General features: G+C 53.0%; 1 protein-coding gene across 3 annotated transcripts in view; it reads right to left on the reverse strand.

Annotated features, from left to right (window-relative positions):
• Positions 1-333: 333 nt before the first annotated feature.
• DISP3 (dispatched RND transporter family member 3) overlaps positions 334-21,397 on the reverse strand; it is a 34,382-nt gene continuing 13,318 nt past the window's right edge. For 2 of the 3 annotated variants that reach the window (XM_027702954.1, XM_027702953.1), the window contains exons 2-21: positions 17,384-18,320; positions 15,905-16,124; positions 14,279-14,415; positions 13,724-13,858; positions 13,336-13,496; positions 12,807-12,946; positions 11,930-12,075; positions 10,346-10,507; positions 9,777-9,938; positions 9,226-9,348; positions 8,489-8,625; positions 7,822-8,003; positions 7,253-7,383; positions 6,986-7,164; positions 5,915-6,041; positions 4,909-5,054; positions 4,414-4,573; positions 3,949-4,062; positions 2,803-2,969; positions 334-1,806 (exon numbers count right to left, since the gene is read on the reverse strand). In XM_027702954.1, the coding sequence (XP_027558755.1) occupies positions 1,444-1,806; positions 2,803-2,969; positions 3,949-4,062; positions 4,414-4,573; positions 4,909-5,054; positions 5,915-6,041; positions 6,986-7,164; positions 7,253-7,383; positions 7,822-8,003; positions 8,489-8,625; positions 9,226-9,348; positions 9,777-9,938; positions 10,346-10,507; positions 11,930-12,075; positions 12,807-12,946; positions 13,336-13,496; positions 13,724-13,858; positions 14,279-14,415; positions 15,905-16,124; positions 17,384-18,311 (4,020 nt within the window). In that variant the 5' untranslated portion in view covers positions 18,312-18,320 and the 3' untranslated portion in view covers positions 334-1,443. The remainder of the gene's footprint in view (positions 1,807-2,802; positions 2,970-3,948; positions 4,063-4,413; positions 4,574-4,908; positions 5,055-5,914; positions 6,042-6,985; positions 7,165-7,252; positions 7,384-7,821; positions 8,004-8,488; positions 8,626-9,225; positions 9,349-9,776; positions 9,939-10,345; positions 10,508-11,929; positions 12,076-12,806; positions 12,947-13,335; positions 13,497-13,723; positions 13,859-14,278; positions 14,416-15,904; positions 16,125-17,383; positions 18,321-21,397) is intronic. The other variant, XM_027702955.1, reaches the window with a different exon arrangement.

Here is a 21,397-nt window from a genome sequence, read left to right on the forward strand (position 1 = left end):
TCTCTCAAGCAGCACAGGCCCCAAAACTTGGCTGGAAATGGGGATGGGCTTCCTGGAATTTTCATCTTAAAAAGGGGGTTTGATCCAGACAGATAACACAAAGCCACCAGGGACATGGAATCTGCAAAGAAATGGAGCCAGGCTCCTTCCTGGCCACGTCCCTCTATTGGTATCCCTGTAGATAATGGTTAATGTATCTCCCTGTGGGCCTGACCCTTCCCTTCTGCCGAGGACCAGCTGTGCTGCATATCAATGCACACTTAGCTATTTCAATTTTTAAAATATGATAGAATCAGTGATGCTTAAAATGTACTTGTTAATGGCACCAGTTTGCGATTTCATTTTACTTTAATATAAACCATCTGCTCAGAGCAGGCGGCAGCTGCAGCTCCTCTGCCCTCGTGTCCCCACACAGGAGGGTGTCTCTGAGCTGCCACAGAGGATGCTGTGCATGGCACCAGGTATGGGCTCCACCTGGGTAACCCAGGGGTGCCCTGGTCCTCAGAGTAAGAGCTGACTGCTGTGACCAAAGGGCTCTGCAGGGACCGCAGGGCTGTTTCCTCTCCACCATGAAGGGCAGAGGCAGTGACTGGTGAGGTGACCAGGAGGGACTGGGCATTGATATTGCCTTGGCCTCACTACTGAGATGAGGGAGGGGAGGGCAGGCTGTTGCTGGCTGTTCACAGACCCAAGAGACTCCAGCAAAGGTGCTCTGTCCCCTCAGAAAGAAGGGGAAAGCCACGTGTCCCAACGCCCTCCCTGGATGATGAAAGGTGGTGCCACCCAGCACCTCTAGTTTGGATCCCACAATGACACCAATGAGAGCTCCTGTGCAGTGAGTTCACTGCTGGTCTGGCTTGAGTACAGGTAAAGGACCAGATAATGCTGTTCTCCAGGCCTTTCCAACAGCTCACTGCTGTTCTTGAAGGCTCAGGTAAAGAGGCACAGGCTTGGAGTGGGGGTAGGACATCACCTCAAGAGCCATCGTTGCAGTGCTGACCCTGGACAAGGGGAGGGAAGAGACAGAGGGAAGTGGTTTTTAAAGGATCAGATGGCCTTCCCAACTTCTCCCCTTTTAGCTTTGCGGTTCCAGAAAGCTCTGTTGGTTAAAAAAAAAAAAGGAAATTTAAAAGAACAAGATAAGAAAAAAAGAAAAGAAAAGCAGAAAGAAAACTGAGAGAAGGAGACCTCTTCCCCTCCTACTCACGGGCTGAGGTATTCCCTGGGCAGCCCTCACTGTCCGTCATCCATCCGTCACTACCCAAAATAAATACAAGTTTAGAGCAAAACTCATTAGAAAATAAAGTGCATCTGGAGTTGAAAAAACTTCTGGAAAAAAGGGGATTTTTTTCCTCTTTTGTTTTCTTTACAAAAAATATCCTTTAAAAAGAAAAGAAAAAAAGAAAGGGGAGAGCAAGAGGACAGAGCCCCCTGGCCTGGGTTCTACAGGGCTGTCCCATTGGGGAGGGGGATCTTAAACCCGCTCTTGAGCAGGGCGAGGCAGAGGCAGAGGCCCAGCAGGCCGGCCAGGAGCACCCCCAGCACGGCCTTGAGGCAGGAAGTCCTGCTGCGGGTGAAGGTGCCGGGGCCCATGATGCTGAGCAGGGCTGTGCTCACAGTCAGCGTGTACAGGATGGACACCCCCGTGTTGAGGGCCACGATCTTCCCGAACTTGGCGAAGGGGGCGATGATGCAGAAGAAGAGCGGGACGGTGGCGATGACGGTGGTGACGGCGCTGGACACGATGGCCACCCCCACGTGCCGCACGGCCTCCACGGTCCTCCACTGCCGGCACGCCCGCGGGTCCTGGGGGAGGGAGGGTGATGTGAGGGCACAGCAACGCGGGGCTGCACTCACGGTTTAGGCTTTGAATCACAGGATCAGCTAGGCTGGAAAAGACCTCTGAGGCCATCAAGTCCAACCTTTGACCCAACACTGCCTTGTCAACTTGACCACGGCACCAAGTGCCACATCCAGGCTCTGCTTACACGCCTCCAGGGATGGTGGCTCCACCACCTCCCTGGGCAGCCCATTCCAGTGTTGGATCACTCCCTCTGTAAAGAATTTCTTCTTAATGTCCAACCTAAACCTCCCCTGGCGCAGTTTAAGACCGAGCCCTCTTGTCCTACTGCTGCTTCCCTGGGAGAAGAGCCCGACCCCCGCCTGGCTCCCCTCTCCTGTCAGGGAGTTGTAGAGGTGGCTTAGCTCATGAAATCCCAGTCCACAACAAAGCGCAGCTTGGAGAGTTCATTCAGTCTCTGAGCCCACTGGACAAACAGCCACGGGGTTGTTTGTCAACAATCCAGCAAAGCCTGTTGGATTTTGTGCCTCCTTTGCACCACGTCAGGCTGACTGCTGGACCTGCACAACACACACGGGTGCAGCGTGCAGGCACGAGACCTGGCATCAGGGATCCCAAGCTTTTGTGTGGTCTCCATCTTCCCAAAGAGACAAAGTTGTTAAGGAGGCCATAAAAAAGCTGGAGGTCCAGCACAGCAAAGCAATTTGCAGAAGGAGTGTAGGGCTGTTCCAGCACAGACTATCTTCACTTGGACATGAAAAGGGGTTGCTTTGGGCACAGCTGTGGCCAGCAAGAAAGGGACCCTCAGCTGGGTTTACTGTACTCAGGCACACAATCTCACAGTCTGAGCAGTCGGCTGGACAAGCAGCAAACACTCCTGAGGTGCTGTGAGGGTGGTGGGACATGTCCCCCCTTGCCTGTCATGGGTCCTACATCCCAGGCAAGTGGCACAGAGGGCACGAGAGGAACCAAGGCAAGGCTCTAGGAAGAGCAGAACTCACCTCTGCCTGGTGCAGTGGCAGGTTCTCCCCTGCCAGCAGGTAGCCCTCCACCAAGTGCACACAGTAATCCACAGAGGAGCCAACGAGGATGGAGAGGGAAATGGCCTCCACAGCTCCCATTTCCCAGCCAGACCAGTACATGATGGTCACCACCAAGCAGACGACCCCTGTGTGAAGAAGGTGATGTCAGGCAAATGTCAAGGACTCCAGGACTGCTGGCCAGGCCCACTGATACCAGTCAATCCCCGGGGAGTTTGGGATTGTATCCCGCAGGTCTGCGTGCCGGCCAGAGTCCTGTACACACTCGCTCCTGCCACAGAGGAAAACACTTCCCTCACCCTCCCTTGCCACAGGGACCATTCCATAAGGCAATCAGACCTGCTGGGGCTAGTGGAGCACCCAGATAAATCAGACTGATGCCAGTCTAGACTAATTCTTGCTAAATGAATCCAAGCCCAGGCAGGCATGTGTGTGTGCACAGGCACTACAAGGAAGTGAGCCCCTTGTTTTGCTGGCTGGAGTTAACACACACTGTTACTTTTTTAAAGGCAAGAATGGTGTTTGTTTGTGAGTCATGTGTGGGAGAGTAAGTGGTTTCAAAATGATAGATTTGATTTTTAAACTGGGAAGTTTAGCAACACACTTAGACCACAATGTCGCCAAATCACCAGTCAGGGAGAGGGAACTATTTACAAATTTGCTTCAAATACTAACAAAACTGCTAAAATATTCAGCTTTTAACATCTCCCACTGCTTGGAAACAGCAGCCATGGTGCAGATTCTTGGGAAGTAATGCAATTGTTATTCAAAGCATGTGGGACTTAATCACATTATTATACATAACAGGCAGGGATGGCATTTGTGTAGCTAAAACCCTTATTTAAACAAATAGAAGGGATTGTGTAGATAAAACACACTGGGAATTAGGCACACAAATCTACTTTCCCAATGAGGTTCCTGTGCATTTGTTGAGAGTTTCTTCTGTTCACTTAGCAAGTCCATTCTCCAGGACTGACTCCTGGAAAGCCAGAAGGGTTTACACAGCGTAAGAGCAATTCAGTTCAAATCACCCGAGACTCAGCAGTGCCACAACGCACCGAGTGCAGACCAAGTGAAAGCCTGGCACATTGGAATTGGCATTTTTACCTAAGATGCTGAGCAGCACTGGCAGCAGGAGGAGGATGTGTGTGGTGAACACGGCCACTGCAGCCACACAGATGACCAGAGAGAGGACAAGACCATACAGGGCACTCTGCACTCCTGGAAGAGAAGAGTCAGCTATTTGGATCCTGGAAGGTGACAGCTGCATGAGAAAGGCACCATGTCCCTGCTGGCAAGGGACTCACACTGGGGGAGATGGGAGGGGAGAGAATGAGAGTGGAAAGAAGGTTATCAGCTTCCTGGATCTCACATCAGCAGGACTGATTTTCCTGGGCTCTGACTAGGATTTTGACAGTACACATTGCTTGGGGCAGGAACAGGCTTTAGGATTTTGCACAGCAATGGCAAGAGACTGAAGATATAACCCAGGCCCACCAGATGGGACAGGGTGTGCTGTGAAGATGTATCAGAGAGCGGGTTCCCAGGGAGAGAAACATGGCAGTCACTTGCCTATAATCTCCATGAAAATCTGCTTCCAGTGCTCGCAGGTCTGGAAGCCGTGCCGGAGAGCAGAGCCCTCTGGGAAGAGCTGGAGTTGCTGCTGCAGGAATGTCTCCCACTTCAGGTAGTCAGCATAGGTCTGGAAGGATGACTTCCCCTTGTAAGTTGTCTGTAACAAGAAGAACTTGTTACTGGTGCCCTGCTCTTCTTGTGTGGCAAGGGGAGAGGCAGAACAAGCCAGCTGGAGTGGCAGCACCAGGCAGAACTGGCAGTGGCATCTGTGCAAATCTGCCACCAGCTTTTTGCCTGAGCCAATTGTGGCACAAGCAGCCACTTCTTACAACTTGTGAGTGCAGGTATCTGTCTGCAACAAGGCACAGACACTGATAAACTCTAAGTTATGGCTGCAAATGAAAGTGGCCAGTGCAGAAAGAGCAGAGCTAAACCCCCAGAAGTCACAAGAATAAACTGTCACCAGGATAGATGGCGATGCCATGTGCTCACCGATTCAAATGCCATGGAGATCCACTGCACCTTCCCATCCTTCACCCCCACTGCCCCATGAGAGAGCTGTCCAGGCAGCAGGTTTGGCTCTGGGATGTTCTTGCACTCAGGGTGCAACATCTGCAGAAAGGAGGAGATGCTGTAACCTGGAGAGAAAGAAAGAGCAAGGGATGGAGAGCAGCACAGGGAATGGAAGCACACTGGAGCAAGGGGATAAAAAAAAAACAAAACCAAAAACCACCAAACCAAAAACCACAACCAACTACCCAAAAAGAGAACCCCAAGAGGAAGTTGCAGGCCCCATTTGTCAGCTGCTGCTTCCCCTTGCCATTCTGGTTTGCCAAAGCCCTGGAGGTCTCAGCACCAGAGCCCTCAGCTACTGTATTTTGAAGGGACATTCCACGCCATCAGCACGGGACAGGACACTGCCACTGCTGTCTGTCCCCAGCTGTCAGGAAGCAGCACAAACAGCAAGTGCTGAGGGCTGTCTGCAGGGATTTTTTTCCAGGCATGAGATTGGCTTTTGGCCTGAAGCCAATATGCACTTTCTAGGCTCAGCTCCACAACCTGGTGACCTCTTTAAGCTGGGAAATCCGGGCACTGGTCAGGTATGCAAAGCCATAGACACAGTAACCTCACTGCAGTGAGATCAGGTGTGATTTGATGGTTACTCAGGAGCTGCTAAGAAGATATTTACTGATTCAAAAGATTAAAGTGTATCACGAGCAATACCCATGACTGGAAAGAACAGACGCAATTCTGTTCTTATCTGCCTGGATTAAATCCCAAAGAACACGCCTTTGTGGTGTCTTTGGTGTTAAAGAGGCCGTTTTTCTTTCTCATGTCCCAAAAAGCACAACCAAGGGCACGTTCTAGAAGGGCCAAGCTGCCTTGGGAAGAAAAGGAGGCAGCAAGCAGCAGCCACCCTGTGGTTTGCAGTTGAGGAGCCCAGCTCCAGCAAGCCCTGCTGCAGGCAGAGCTGCAGGCAGGAGTGAGTCCAACCTACCCGAGGGCAGGCACTGAGCCCCTCCAGGCTTCACCAGCTCCGCGTTGCCGGCGATGGCTTTGCAGAGGCGGCACAGGTTGCCAATCTCTTTGAAGAGGTCGAAGCTGTCATCGTAGATAACGCTGCCCTTTCACAAGGAGACACAACAACAGGAGCACCACACGTGAGGCACACACACAGCGACTGGCACGAGGAGGCAGAAGCCAAGTCCTCTCCTGGCTACACAGCCCAGGCCCGGCTTGTACGGACCACAGGAAACCCACCAGATAACCCCAGAGGAAGCTACGTGTCCTGCCCACCCCACAGAAGTCAGGCAGTACAACAGAAACACTGATAAATGAACAGCCACCCTGCCATGCCCGAAGCCATTAGGGTCTGCCTAAGCAGCAGCTCTGAATCCCTAGAAGTGCCCAGCACAAAACTCCAGCTTTCTGCCCACCCCACTGCCTACATTTCTCAATGCCCCTTCCAAAGGGAACAGGCAAAGGCTGATTCTGCACAATGCCCCCAAATCAGAGGGCAGGAAGGACAGCAGAAAGCTGAAGTGCATCAGCCAAGGGACCAGAGCTAAGCATAATTTTCCTGGGGAAAGGCTGTGAATGTGTCAGGGTATCAGATCTGGGAGATAAAGCTGTTCCAAGAAAAGTCACATTTAGTAACCGTTCTCTAGAGTAATTTATTTTTATTCTTTCACATTAGTATCTCATAGCAAGATAAACAATTATAGAAAAACACCAGTTCCCTCAGTCTTGAATTTGAGGTGAGATTTCATACTGAGCTCAAGATGGGTTTATTTCTAAAGTCCTCAGGAAAGCCAGATTTAGACTCAAAATTAGAAGGTTATATATTGCACTCAAAGAGATTTTCTGAAAAGTCTGAGGTGTTTTCAGTAAGGGCTTCTTGACCTCCATTATTTGTCAATTTGCTAGAGCAGAAGTGTACTTTTGGCTCATCACAGCGCTGCCAACTCTGCTCCTCCACCTGTCTGGATGGCTGGGCCACCTGCCTGGGCTGTGGGGATTAACTAGACCCCCCCCAGAGGGGCTGTCCCACACCCCGGGCTGTGTGTACCATGTCTCCGATGACGTGGTTGTCCGGGCGCCTGGTGCGGTTGACGCCCCTGATCCCGAACACCACGAACACCATGGCTCCCGTGTCCACCAGTGGCCGCACCGCCGGCTTCCCACAGCCCGTGTTCATGCACGGGTTAAACCCAGACGTGGCCGACGGCTTCGCCCTGGGAGCTGCTGCCAAACACAAGGAAAGGTTGGTTACATTAGATGGCTGAAGAGCTCTGACTCCCTGGATCTGACAGCCAGGAGGGCATCATCAGCTCACCTTTCTCACTGGGAACATACAGGATGCCTTTGGTGGGTCCATCCGGGCTCGAGCTGAGCAGGCAGCCCGGGGGTGCCACACACACTCGGCCGTGGTAGGGGGGCTTGTGCGACTGGGCAAAATACAGCTTCCTGTGCAGCAAAGAGAGTTTGTTAAGGGGGACCAGAGGTAGTGAGGATGATTTGCCAAAGCATTACGAGAAACAAGCATTCTCGGGGCAGAAGGAAAGGGAAAGGTGAGCATCTGCAGGCCTGGATCCCTAGCCATTGCATATTCTGTGCTGCCTATGCAGCCCAAGAGTTCAGGTGGGTAAGGACAAGAACAAGATCAGCAATGTCTTTTTGCCACCCAACGAAATCCCCAGTCACAGCCCTGCCCCTGTGAGGCCTTTGGCACGTTGGTGATGCTATGGGCCTGCAGAATGCCCAGAGATGGGCACATGTGCAGCAAAGCAAGTTCCGGGGTCACGGATGTCACCAACTGAGGGCAGGACTGGCACTGGCCATTAGGATCAGCCTCTCAGCTGTGCTGTCTCTGCTGCCTGGCCAGGAGGGGGGTTGGAAGCTTACCGTGTTCGCTGCTGCTCCTTGGAGGCCACGTAGAAGCTGAAGTCGAACTTCCAGCCCCTCTTGGTGTCACAGGACAAGGTGGTCATCATCCACTTCCTGGGGCTCGTCTGCTTAAGCAGCCCTACTGTGGACACACAAGCTGTCAGCTTCCTGGTGAAGTTACCGAAAGGCACTCTATACACCTAAGCAATGGATTAATGAAAACAGACACTTAACTCCACAGGGTTGCAGCCTGTTGCACATTAGCATCACACACTCCCCTCCTCCCTGAGCACTGGCACAGCCACACAAATGAGCACTGCAGGCACGACCCCAGCCACCCCCCAGCCCTCCCCTTCCCAGGCTTGGCCAGCGTGTGATGGGGCCCCTCAGCACCCCAAATCCCAGTGGTCTGGGCTGAATGGTGGCTGACATCTGCTCAGTGACACCCACACTTCTGCTTCCACTGCTGACAGTCACATCACAACAGCGACAGGGGAGTATTGTGGCACTACAAGGCATAATCTTTAACAATGCCAGGCACAAGGCCTTCCTTTCTAACTACCTTACTACCAGTGTCACCCAGAGCTACCTAGGACCCCCATGGAGAGACAGGAGGAGGCTCTTGTGCTCACCTGCTGAGTGCTGCACTCTTGGTAGAGGGGTCCAACATCCTGGACTGACTCACCTGGAATGAAGGCACCTCCCCGTCTCCTGGTGACACCGTCTGCCAGGGCGCAGGGACACTGGCATTGAGGGAGAATCTGTAGATGGCTGGTCTTCCCTTGCTCCTGGACTTGGAGATGTACACAGTCCCCTGGAGATCTGAAGAAAACAGAGGGCATGAGGGCTGGTGGTACTTCTCAATCAGCAAATCCTACAGACGTGGACAGGGCACAGGAGGGTTCTTCTGGTCTGCTCTCTCCTCTGGGACAGCAGGCACAGCCTCTGCCTTCTGGCAGCACAGCACACCTTTCCAAGGCTGTCACAAATATATCCTGAGCTGCAGTAATTTCTGATGGTTTATTGATTCATGTCATCTCGGGACCTGGCCCAATAACTCTTTCATCCTCAAAATCCCTGCAAAACAGGCTGAATTTACTCTCCTTGCAACCTGCCAACAAGATTGTGACACAGGCCCAGGATGCAAAAGCTTGGAGTTCCCATCCCTGTACTCAGATCAGAGGGGTCTGTCACTAGACTGTACTGCCACCTGGATTACAGGACCCTGTCCTGGAGAGCAGGAGGCATTGAGGGGAAGTGGGATTGTAAAGACACCCTTTATATCCAGCACTAGGGCTCAGTGGGGCAGGCTCTGAGGAGAATTATTTCCCATCAGCTATTCAGGGAGCATATGGTTTAGTTTCTACCCAAGTGGATCCTTGGCCCTGGCCCCAAAGTTGTCAGTCATCATGCCCCACTCACCTTGCTGCCCTGTATCACTTATGCTGCCTTTGCTTCCCCAGGGTGACCCTGAGCCCCTCTTCTTTTTTTCCAAGGAGGTTCGGATGTTGTTCTGCAAACTGTGGGGCTTTTCCTGAAACAAACCTGTCCCACAAGGTTAGTCAGGGAGGAAAAAGTGAAGGGCACAAGAGACCTACCAGCCCTGTGCACACCACAGACACTGCTGCTCAACTCCAGACCCTGAGAAGGCAACACAGAGCCCCAGCTGGGCACTGACACGAGAGCAGTACTTATGAATAAAAGTAGTCAGTTTTCGTGGACTATGAGGGAATTGCTCCAGCAGAAACACTCAGACAGTTCCTGGCTAAAGCAGGAAATACTATTCAAAATATTCCACTCGTACAGGTAACTCAGCCATCCCACTCTCCCACTCCCAAGGTGTGCCTCCCTTCAGCAGGGTCCATCCTCTGTCCAGTGAGATATCTGAACACTGTAGGCCTCTGCCTCAGCTCCACCAGCCCAGGGTGTAGGCTGGGCTGCACCCACCATGGTCTGGGGACCAGCACTCTCACCTGAGCAGGTAATGCAGGAGATGCCTTCAGCACTCAGGTTGTATTTCAGGTCCAGCAGCACCTGGATGTTGGTGTCAGGCCGGAACAAGACTGGAGCACGGCTGGCAGGATGGAGGCGGCTGGCAAAGAATATGGACAGGAGCAAAACAAGGAGGAAGAGCCCTGCAAGGAGAAGCCCAGGTGAGTGTGTGGGACCCTACATGTACCTTGCACTTGAGACATACTCAGAAAGAAGGCATGTGGTAGAAAGACAGTGTTTTCAGCTGGGAAAAGAACAACCTTTAAAGCACACTGGCAGCTGGGCTTTCTTGTGATGAGCCCCATGCCTGGAAAACCCCATCAGGGCTTGACATTTTAGATCTGAGTGAAAGGAAAGGGATGGAAAAGTTCCTAACGCAGTTCCCTTAGGGACTGACTGTTCTGGGAACACTCTTCCACTGTGATAGAAGCCATTTACCATGTCCCTTTTCCCATCTCTTGTCACTAATAATCAAGGCTTGGGGACTGACTGAGGTGCAGTCAAACCCTCTAAAATCCATGCAGATGGAACACCACCCCTCCTTCCTTACCCACAATCACCCATCTGCTCTTCACTGCAGACCACAGCACCCAGTGTTCCAGCAGCTCCTGCAGGCGGGTTATCAACTGGCCCCGGTTGCTCTTCTCTGCAGGGAGCTGCAGGTTTTCTGGCATCACGGACACCAAGGGGACATCCCCCATTTCCAGCGAGACTACAAGAGAAATCAAAGGCAGTCTCAGTGTCATGAGTGTCTCAGAGCTCTCTGCTCTCCTTTAGCAAATCTTCTGCAAGATTTAGCTGTACAACTCAAGCTAAAGATGGAGTAAGACCCAGGCAGAGGCAGTGATTTCCAGGATGTCACAGGAAGCTTCTTTGTCAAGTCACTGCCATGCGACAGCTACAATTTGAAACCACAGCTCAGTCCAAATGTATGCTTCAGGCTGTTCCTCCTCTGCCAGATCCCACAAACATTGTCCATAAGGTCACAGGGACACTGCATGCTGCTTGGGCCAAACAGAATTTGTCCCTGTCCCACTAAATATGTCTTACTGCTAATTACACACAGCTGACCTCTTTCTGACTGCAGCCTGGCTCCTCTCTGATCTCTTCTCTCCAGCTCAGGGATGCCAAGGGAACTGCCCTGTTCTCTACATGTGAGAAGTTGGCACTGGCTGTGGTGGGACCAAGCCTGGCACGCTGTACAGCTGCCCCACAAACCACATTTGGGCACTGACTGGAACAAGCTGCTTTGCTTCTTCATGAATTACCTGATGCCCAGGGGCCCTGGAGGAGAGGATACTGCTGGGAGGGATTATTTCCATGAATCACCAGTGCATGTGGCTCTGGCATACTGAGGAGAGCTCTTGCAGCACAGAGCCAGAGCTTCTCTGCCTGCCTGTCACAGGCAGCTCAGAGCCCCCTCTGCAGCCAGGGATCTGCAGGTGCTGTGGCATTGATCCATTTGCCTCCAGCTCCAGTTTGCTCCCAAGCCTGAAAGTCACTCACTGCCCAGACCATTGCCATTGGGGGTTTTAAAAGGAAGAGTTTCCAGCAAGTTTTAAAAGCCAAATACAAGAAAGCTTGACCCTGTAAGCACCTTTATCTTCGGATCAGGGCTAGAAGGATTATCTCCTGCCAACAACAGATAGGGAATTTCTGGGCTTTTTTCCTAGATTGTTTATGTGGTCTCAGGCAAGTCATTGCCCTTTTTGTGCCGTGACAGAGGAGCTGCTCTGGAGAGGTGATGCCAGAGAACAACCAAGTGTTCTCTCTCCTGCTTCCCAAATGCAGTGCTCTGAATGGCAGGGAAGAGAGGAAAACTCTGCTCAAAGGTGAGCTGTCCTGGTGCTATGGATGAGGTGCTATGGCTTCATCCATGTCACAATCAGAGCTCCCAGGAAGCAGATCACATTGGACCCAAGAGAATTAGCAAAGTAGTTAGAAAGCATGCATTGACACCCTCTGAAGATCTCAGAGCAACTGTATTACTGTGAGTTCTGACTCCCACAACCCCCTGTGCCAGCACCATCTCCAACTCACAATTAGGAGAACTGAGGCAAGGATCAGGGACAGGGAGAACAGGATGAACAGGGCAGTGTGGTCCCCTTGAAGGCAACACACCACAGACACATACCAGGCTCCTCCTCCACGCTGAGCAGTGGGATGTCATCATCAAGGTAGGGAAGGGTCTCTCTGCCTGCCCTGGAGGTGGCCTCTGGGGCAATGAAGAGATCTTCAGCCAGGTGCAAGGCTCTCTTTTTGGTGCACTTCTGACTACAGCTGGATTGGAGCAGGAAAGGAGACAGAGGCAAGAGTTTTAAGGCACATACCCTGCAAAGAGTTCCCAGTGGGCTCCTTCAGTGACAAGGAGAGCAGCAACAGCCTGCTCTAATTACTTGGAAAGACAACAGGCACTGCCACGAGCAATTTCCATTGCTAAGTGCTGAGAGGTCAGGGCTGGGCTGGATGCACAGAGCAGGGCTGAGCTGTGGCCACTGGGTGCTGAGTGACAGCAGTTTCAGGAGTTCATCTCCCTGCTAATGAATTAAATCAGGCCAGGTCATCTGCAGGGCTAAAGAGCAGGGGAGGGGGAAATGTGCTGGCTTCAAACACAAATCTGCATGTCCTGCTTGTGCTCACAGGCAGGAGCAGTGGTGATCTGTCTGCCTTGCAGGGCCTGTGTCTCCACAGCTTGGAGGTTTAGCTGTGCATTAAGTGCTCTGAGGACACAAATGGCTCCAAAACCCCATGGGATTCAACCCAGAGGATTGACTGGCATTGCAGAGTCTGGATCTTGGGAGGCACCTATGCACATGCCAGGGGAGATTAGTGAGACCCAGGCTATGAGACTGGGACCTAACCCTTCCATTTTGCTCCAATCTGGAATGGCAGAATTTAAATTTCCCTTCTGATAGAGGGAAAGCCAAGCTGCCTGAGGGGACTGAAGATAACTGAGATGATAGGGCAGGAATTTGCACACTGCCTTGAGTTCCACAGGCTGCAGGGCTCACCTGGTTTGGCAGGAGCTCTCTAGTGGGGACACATAAAGGGTCCATATTCCAAGAGCAGCTGGCATGGTGAAGAGCACAGCTACCCAGCAGCAGGAAACAATCAGTGACATGAAGAGCCCGAAGTCATGCACAGCTGGGATCTACAGGAAGAGAGAGAACATGGAGTTGGGATCAACTGGGGCAGGAGAGCTGGAAAGACAGCAGGCAAGAAACAGATGTCTGAAGGAACCTGAGAGCAGCACACACTGATCTCAGCCATGGTCGTCAGCAAATCTGGTCAGTAAAGCACTGAATCAGAGCCTGAAAACCATTGGATCCTGTTTGGCCAGTGGCACAGGAAATATTGTCTTGAATGCTGATACAGGGAGAGTGTCCAGTGCCTTACAGCAGGTAGGGGACAGCCCTGCAGGGTAAGCAGGTCGGGCATCCCCCTGTGCTGGAGGAGAGGGCAGATGGTGCTGGCAGGTCCCCGCTCTTTTAGGCCCTCTGGCAGAAATGGAAAACCCCAAATCCCACGGGTGCAGGGTACCTGAGAGAAGATGTTGGCAGCATATGCTGCAGCCGTGGTTAGGGAGGTGAAGAAGGTGGCCTTCCCTGCTGTCTGGATGGTGTGGATCATGCGCAGCCGCAGGTCCTTGAGGTGGGTGGCTTGGCGGTAGGTGTTGATGAAAACAAAGACATCGTCCACCCCTGGAAAAACAGGGCAGAGCTGCTGATACTTCGCTCACACAATGGTGACACAAGCTAAACATCTAATTTCCCCCTCGACATTTGACCTGCAAATATTACACTTGGAGGTAATGGAGGGAAAGGGCCTGGAAGTTCAATCTGCGTTTGCCACCATCACCTTCCTCCCCCCTGCAGGCAGGAGCTGGGGCAAGGCAGCACAGGGAGGCTTTGAGAAAGGACGTGCTTACCAATCCCCACAATGACAAAGGCAGCCACACCATTGAGTATACCCAGGTACTGGATCCCAAATACGACGTGGTACAGGAACAGAGCCACCAGGCAGCTCAGCCCAATGCTGGCAATGCCAAAGAATGACAGGAACACTACAGCAGAAAAGAAACATGGAAAAAATAGTATCTCTGGCCACCCCCAGGAGAACAGACACCCCCCACCTGTCCTGTTGGAATACCCCCATGAAAGTGTTGGTGAGAGAGAAGAGCTCAGGGCTGCAAGAGTACTGCTTGCAGACTCCTTCCCGTCAGGCCCATCCATAAAATGATATCAGATTTACACCAGTGTTAGCAAGATGAGAATTTGCATCTTATTCCTGATTTCCTGGGAGCCTTCCCCTCACCCTGCCCACGTATCTCTGGAGAGTAAGACTTTTTTCCCCTCTTGCACACTGCTGTGCCACACAGCCAGGCTGGTGCCAGGGCATCAGAGCCTCTCCCGGGGCTCAGGCAGGGGGAATCACAACACATTTGGATTTGTGTGAGAGCAGGGCAGCTGTGACCACAGCCTACCTGAGCAGGAGGTGAGGATGTAGACCAAGACAGCTATGCAGCTACTGCTGATGAAGGCCAGCAACATGTCGTTGTTGAAAGTCCTCCTCACCTCATAGTCAAACAAATCCGTCCCCCCGTACAGCACCTGGACTTTGCTAGGGTGGGAAGACAGGAAAGAAGAGGAATAGGCAGAGCTGAGTGCAAAAGGAGCAGAGCCAGGTGATTTAAAGCACAGTGTCTCCTCCAGAGCCAAAGGAGGTCACTGCTCTAATAACCTGGCAGTTCTCTGAGGAAACTGCTCTGAGTGGTGAGATCAGGTTGAATGAGGTTGCTGCTGGAGGTGAAGTTCACACAAGAAGGGAGAAAAATAAAGAGCAGGTCTAATATTTTAAAAATTCCTCCAGTGCATGGTGGGTCTTTGGCAATAATAGACAGCTCCTAAAGCCTCCGAAGCCAATTCCATCTGGAATCCTAATCATTGCTTATTATATTAGCACAGCGGATGCAGGCAGAGTGAGAGCTTATCAGAAACCATATGATTTACCAGCTTCTGCCTCTGGAAGTGGGCTCTGAGCAGAAGTAATCTGAGATAATTTAGCCAGGAGTACAATAATGCTGCACCATAGGAGACTATCAGGGGTCTGAGCCTCAGATCCGAGCCTTGGCCCCAATTCCCTTTCGGGTTCTCATAACCACAACCTGCTCTGCCAACCCATATCTGAGTGCTCTGTGGCTGCCTGTTCTCAGGGCTGACAGGGGCTGCCTGCATTCCAAACTGCTTTTGAGGATCAGCATCCCTTTGTTCTGGGAGCTACTGAGACTCAGAGCAGTAGAGCTGGAGCCTTAGAAGGTACAAACACTGGGATTCACTGCCTTCCCTCAGCTGTCTGGGTACTGAGATGCTCTTGTAGCTCTGTTTTACCATCTCTCTCTCACAGGCATTGAGTAAAGCTCTATTCAACAAAGTCATACAGACCTGGTGGTGGAAAAAGTCTGCATTTCCTGAAACTTATCCTGCCCTGAAACTCCCCTCCCTATCCCTCTGCACAAAAAGCAAAAGCAGAATTGGATCTGCAGGTTGATGACCTGCATGAAGACTGTTTCACCTCCTGCATCAGAACAGCTGGGGACAAATTCAGAGCAGGAAGGCAGCTCTGTTTGAGCCAGTGGAACTGGATTTGTGAGATGGAGGCAAAGAGGTCCAATGCCAGACAAGGGCTCAGTGGAAGAGCAGGCACTGAATTTAACCTTCAGTCCCTTTTCGTTGTCTCTACTGGTGTCTCTGGAATGTTGCTGCCTCGGAAGTGGCATCAAAGGGAAGCAGTGGGTTTCTGCCATATGCTCCCCACCCTCACAGCTCCATGCATGAACCCAGCTTCAAAGGAGATGCTTTTTTTTCTCTTCTGTAGCATTATGCCATGGCCACTGTCCAAGGCTGACCAGCAGTCTGAGCTGGCATGCCAAGCCTTCTGTGCCTGGTGCCTTCCCAGTTAGGCTGAACAGAACAGGACTGTCAGAGCGGAACAGGCACATCTGCCCTGTGTGAACCTTCAGGCAGAGCTTTTACACCCTCAGAGGCCTGTTCCACCCTCTGCCCTTCCCTGCTCCCAGCCAGGCACCTGCCCTGCCTGCACACACCCTCACCTCGTGGACTGCTTGGCCAGCATGGCCACGTAGGTGATGACGAAGTTCTGGAACTTGCGGCGCTGCTCCTCCCAGCGATCCTCCACCGAGTAGTAGTTGGGCAGGGGTGCCCCAAAGAGGATTTCGCTCCTCAGCAGGGAGCTCTTCATGTTCTCAGCAGACAAGCCCTCATCCACATACCAGTAGAACTCAGGGTGGGTCATGGCCAGCTCCAGGGACCCTGCGGGACAAGGCAGCACCACCTTTTTTAGGCCCTGATTGATTGTCTTAGCAAGGCATGGGATCTGGTCTGACAAAGGGAAACTGGGAGTGATCCTGTTCTTCAGCAGAGGGGTGCTGACTGCTGCTGCCTTGCAGAGAGCAAGGAGGGATGGGGGAAAGCTGGATTGCAAAGACTCACCTTCTACTTCTGCTTTGTGACTCTGCTGACGCTGCCTACACGCAGTTCCCCCATCAGGGACATCTTCCACCTGACTGACCTGGACCACAGCTCCCTCAGCCAGCAATGCACACAACATCCCCATCCTCACTCCCGCTGCTGGATGCTATTCCTTCCTGTACACTGGGACAATATTTGCTCCATCACACTGGGAAGCACAAGAACTAAACAATGTCCAGGGAAGAGGAGAAGTCCTGGCTCTGCTGTGACATGGTACCTCTGCCATCCCTCTGGTGTGAGGGATGTAGAGATGGAAGCATTCAGCCAGTTCTGAGTAAGAGGCACTGTCTGTCTACCCCCAAAATCCAGTTCCCTTGAGTTCATACCAGAGAGACCCAGAAACTATGCTCTCTCCTGTTTTGGTAACAGAAGTATTACTCACACTGGAGCAGATGGAGTTAATTCTTTCCCTGCTCCCTGTATGGCTCCTGGACAGCTCTCAGCTCAGCCTGGCTTGGGAGACAGATGGAGGTTTCATCCCACAGCCACATCACACCCACAGACTCCTCATGAGTCACCTCTTTTGCACCATCCAGAGCCTCTGCTCTGCTAGAGGTGCACAGTACAGGGTACAGAGCTGGGAGGAGGAGGCAGGGCCTTCCTCCTCCTCTCCTTATAGGAGACTTTCCAGCTGGTGACTCACAAGCTGCCTTTCAAGCTCCAGAGCAGCCCACAGACCTCTTTCATCTGCTCTGTGGCGCAGGGAGGCTCATCCCTATTGCCTGTCCAAGCCCTGACATTGCTCTAGTTACCCACAGTCATTCACAGGGGACAAGGGTCAGTAGAAGAGACCTGTACCATGCAGGACTGCCCCTCACTTGTCCCTCTTGCTCAGCTGGGGGGGCCTGTGTGACCAGTGATTGGAGCTGATGAAAGGGGCCCCAGTACAGAAAAGACAATTCCTCAAGGCACAGCCCAGCAGGCTCTTCCTCTCTGTACAAGGCAGTCTCGCCCCTCTCAGCTGCACACCAGAGACTGCCTGAACTTGAGGAGGTCCTTTCCTTGAACACACCAGCCCTCGCCCACGGCCCTCAGCTCACCTTGGATGTCAGCAAGGTCTTGTCCCATGCCATCATAGTAAATCTTCCCTCCTCTCTCAGTGGGAAAGAAGTAGGTCATGAGGGAGCTGGGAGGGGAGCAGTAGGAGTAGGAGCCCAGGGGCAGATCCTTCAGGACCTCATGGGGCTTCCAGCAGAACTCCCGGAAGCGAGGGTGGTCCATGATCTTGCGCTCGACCTCGTGGATGGTGACCAGGCGCTCGGTGGTGAAGATGTTGTTCTCCGAGTCCCCCCGCGCCAGGAAGATGAGCTCGATGCGCCAGTGGGCGTGAGTCTGCGTGTTGGCACTGATGTACGTGCTGGAGTAGTCCCAGCGTGGGGCTCCCCTCCCAACCCGGGACGTCCTGTTCCCTGGGCTCGGGGGGACACGGGGCTCGGGGGAGCTCGTCCTGCCCTCCGGGGGACTGCGCTTGACCCGCGCGCTGACCCCGAGGTGGGAGGCGTTGAGGTGAAGCTGCTGGAGCTGCTCGAAGATGAGTCTCTGCAGGGTCTCGGAGGTGAAGTCAGCCAGGTCCCGGCGGTTCCTCCCCCAGGACCCAAACTGGGATTTGAGGGCCAGGGCGAGAGCGTCGAAGCGCTGCGAGGACTCGTGGTTGCGGATCTCGAAGGCGTTGTAGGAGATGTCGATATCCAGGGCCGGGTAGTGCAGGAACATGACAACAGCCAGCACAGCAGGGATGGCACAGCCCAGGAAAAGGATGAAGCCAGCGCAGTACGGGTTGGTAAACACCCAGCCAACAATATTCCAGAAGCCAGACATGGGCAGGGTGACACGCAGGGGCCTGACCCTGCACGGGCTTTTCCCACACAACACAGCACCCTCTCGCCTCTTGCGGGAGCTGAAGGCCACCTCTTCATCCTCCTCCTCCAGCCAGGCATCCTGCAACAAGGGGTCATCCTCTGTGTCCATGTCCAGTGCCTGCACACAGGGGCAGAGGAAAGCAGTCAGCAAGGCCCAGCAGTGCTGTCCCAGGCACAGCCATGAACCCACAGCAGCTGCCCGAGGGTCCCAGCAGCAGAGCTGGGAGGGAGGCACATTCCAGCTCCCTCAGGAGCCAAGCATCCCTCCTTCCAAACCTCACGGATTAGCTACAGCTGCTGAAAAAGCAGCCTTGCCATGGGGTATCCCACACCCTGCTGGGCAGAGGAACCAGAGAGGCAGAAGTTCAAACAACAGCCCCAGAGCTCAGTGCTGAGGCAGTGGAGGGCTCTGCAGGGCTCTGCATGGCTCCAGGAGCACCAGGCACAGAGACTGCAGGGATTCACATTGTGCTGCTCAGACTGCAGCAGCAGGAACATTTAATTAGCTAACCTGGTTCTCACACCCAGGAATGGTTCATGCTATCCGATAAAAAATGCAAGGGAGTGTATCTTCCTCTCCTTAAAACAGACAATAGGTTTTCCCCAGCTATTTATAGCTGTATTCATCTTTCCCACAAGGTGTGCATGTGTGTGCACCCAGAGCCAGAAGCACGGGCACCCACATCTGCACACACACACACGTATGCACAGACTTGCAAATCCCAACCCCCCCCTGAACTCGCTGTGACCCTGCTCCAGTCCCTCAAGGGATATCCACCTCCAGGGTGGGAAGGGAAAGGGCTGAATACCCCTGCTTTTCCTTCCACCCACACGGGATATTATTCATGGAGTGTGTTTTCCCCCTTCCTGTGGAACAACCAGGAAGCAAGAGCAGTTACTGCTCTCATGGAATGCAGGAGGAAACTCTCCCTGCTCAGCCTACACTTGGGCAGGAAAGAAAGGGATAATCCCTGGGAGGTGCTCTCCTCTGCAGGGGTTTGCCAGCACACACAGGTTCCCAGACTTTCCCTGGGTGTCTCAGGGAAGCCTCCCAAGGCAGGGATCCGTGGGTGGTGGTCCCTGAGAGCAAAGCCCAGACTCTGTAAGTGTCCCTTCCTTTCCCAGCTCTGGGCAGCAAAGCCAGCAGTCCCCACTCACTGAATGAGTGAATGAACAGGTTCACTTTGTTACCTGATCCTGGGAGTTGAAAGCAATTTACACACAGGCCAGAAACAATTTACGAGCTTTGATCCTAACCAGTGTTTTTATTTTAACAGGCTTTATATCAGTAGGAAGATAAATTCCCTGCACCTCTTAACCTGGGAGCTGCATGAACTTGGACCGAGAGGAAAAGCAATGGGGCAGAAATGCCCCCTGGCAGGAGAGGGCTGTGCAAAGGAGCAGGGGTCACAGCAATCCCCCTGGCTCTGCTCAGCCTGGGCAATGCCAGTGGCTTTGCTCACAGAGAGTTCATGGGAGCTCCAGCAGCTCCTATGGGATTCAGTCTGGTCTGGACAGCAGAGTGCTCCCACCACCACAGAGCCTGTGGAGAACAGGGAATCTCTGAGCTCCAGCCCCCCTGTTCCTGTCCACACATCGGTGAATTTAATCTGCAGCTGATCCTGTTCCAGAACATCCCACCCCTCCTGTCAGTGTGAGGGCAGGGGCTCTCCCAGTCCCTCTCGTGCAGTGGCTCACCCACCTTGGCCAGGCTGCAGAGCTGTGCAGAGGGCACAGCTCTCCTGCTCTGCCACCTCACAGTGCCAAAACAGACGGGCACCACTGCTGGGACATGGCCACAGCCCCTCTCCTGCCAGGCCTCCAGCCCTCAGCAGGCTAAGAAATAGGGTGAGGAGAGGATGGCTCACAAAACCCTGCTGTGCTGTTTCCCCCTTCACATGCAGGGCTGTTAGACAGCAAGAATAAAGCAAAGGGGGATCATTTCAAGCCTCTGGAAAGGTCAGGAGAAATCTAGCTGGTTTTGGGTTCCACTGAGATTTCTTTAATATTCAGGAGGCATAATCCTAAACAGCCAGGAAGTGTCTGAAAGTTTCCCTGAAGATCCCTGGATCACTGTGTGAGCTCTGGGAACTGGGGCAGAGCCAAGAGCACACGAATGGTGGTGCCCAGGACAGCCACTGGCCTGCAGGTGCTGCTCAGCTGCGTGGGCACACAGACCCACGTGCTTTTACTTGTGTCATGACAGGGAGGAAGCTTTCCCAGGTCCCTGAATGTGCAAATAAATCCTCTCCCAGTTGCTTCTTAAGGCAGTCCTGCCTTCTCTCTCACACTCTACTCTCCCAAACACAGCCATAATCCTACCCAAGATGTGTCCAAAGCCTGCTAGCATGTCAGCCACAGCTCACGAGTCACCCCAAACTGCTCACCTTTGCAGTCAGGCACCCTCAGCACACCCTTGGCCTGTGTGTGACCCCCATCCATCCCTCGGCTGACAGGTACTGTCACCCTTCAGCCTCTGAGGGACAGCCAAGCTACAACCTCAATCCACATTAGCACAGGTGGTGCTGCATGAACGCAGGCAGGTGCAAACATCACTCATCCCACCTGGACAGGTTGGTGAGGACCTGCAGTTACCTCCCCTCCACTCCTGCCCTTTCTCTCACTGGCCTGGGCTCTCCTTCAACAGAACAGAGTTACTGCGAGACCTGAACAAGTGCACGTATTCTCTCTTTCTAAAGAGAGGTAAAGAGCCATAATAATTTCCCATTTATTGAGCTACTGAGGAGAAAGAGGGAAAAGATTCTAATCCTGAGACAGAAGAGCCTGCACGTGACAAGAAAGGGAAATGAGAGCGAGGAGATAGTAATAAGGCAGAAAAGGGATCACACCCTCTTCTTTCTTAACCAAGAGCTAAATCCTCAACTCAAGGATGGGATTAGACCTCAGGCATCTCCCTCTGGCTCTTCTATCCACTCTCCCGGGGACTGCAGTATAACAGATGGGCACCTGCAATGTCTGATGGCCAACCCGTGTCACCCCCTGGCTGCAGACTGGTACAAATTCTGACGCTGGTGTAAACCCAGCACAGCAAATGCTGGGAAAGCCCCAAGACTATAAACACTCACATGAGAACTGAGTCAGGGAAGGATCAAGATTTGGTCTGGGAGAGAGGCAAGGGCAGGGCAGGAGGCACCTGGGCTGGGCTGTCCCTGGCAGCGAAGCCTCCCTCTGCTC

The sequence above is a fragment of the Neopelma chrysocephalum genome, unplaced genomic scaffold (assembly GCF_003984885.1).
Source record: "Neopelma chrysocephalum unplaced genomic scaffold, ASM398488v2 Primary Assembly neopelma1_200, whole genome shotgun sequence".
In the NCBI taxonomy this organism is placed as follows: Eukaryota; Metazoa; Chordata; class Aves; order Passeriformes; family Pipridae; genus Neopelma; species Neopelma chrysocephalum.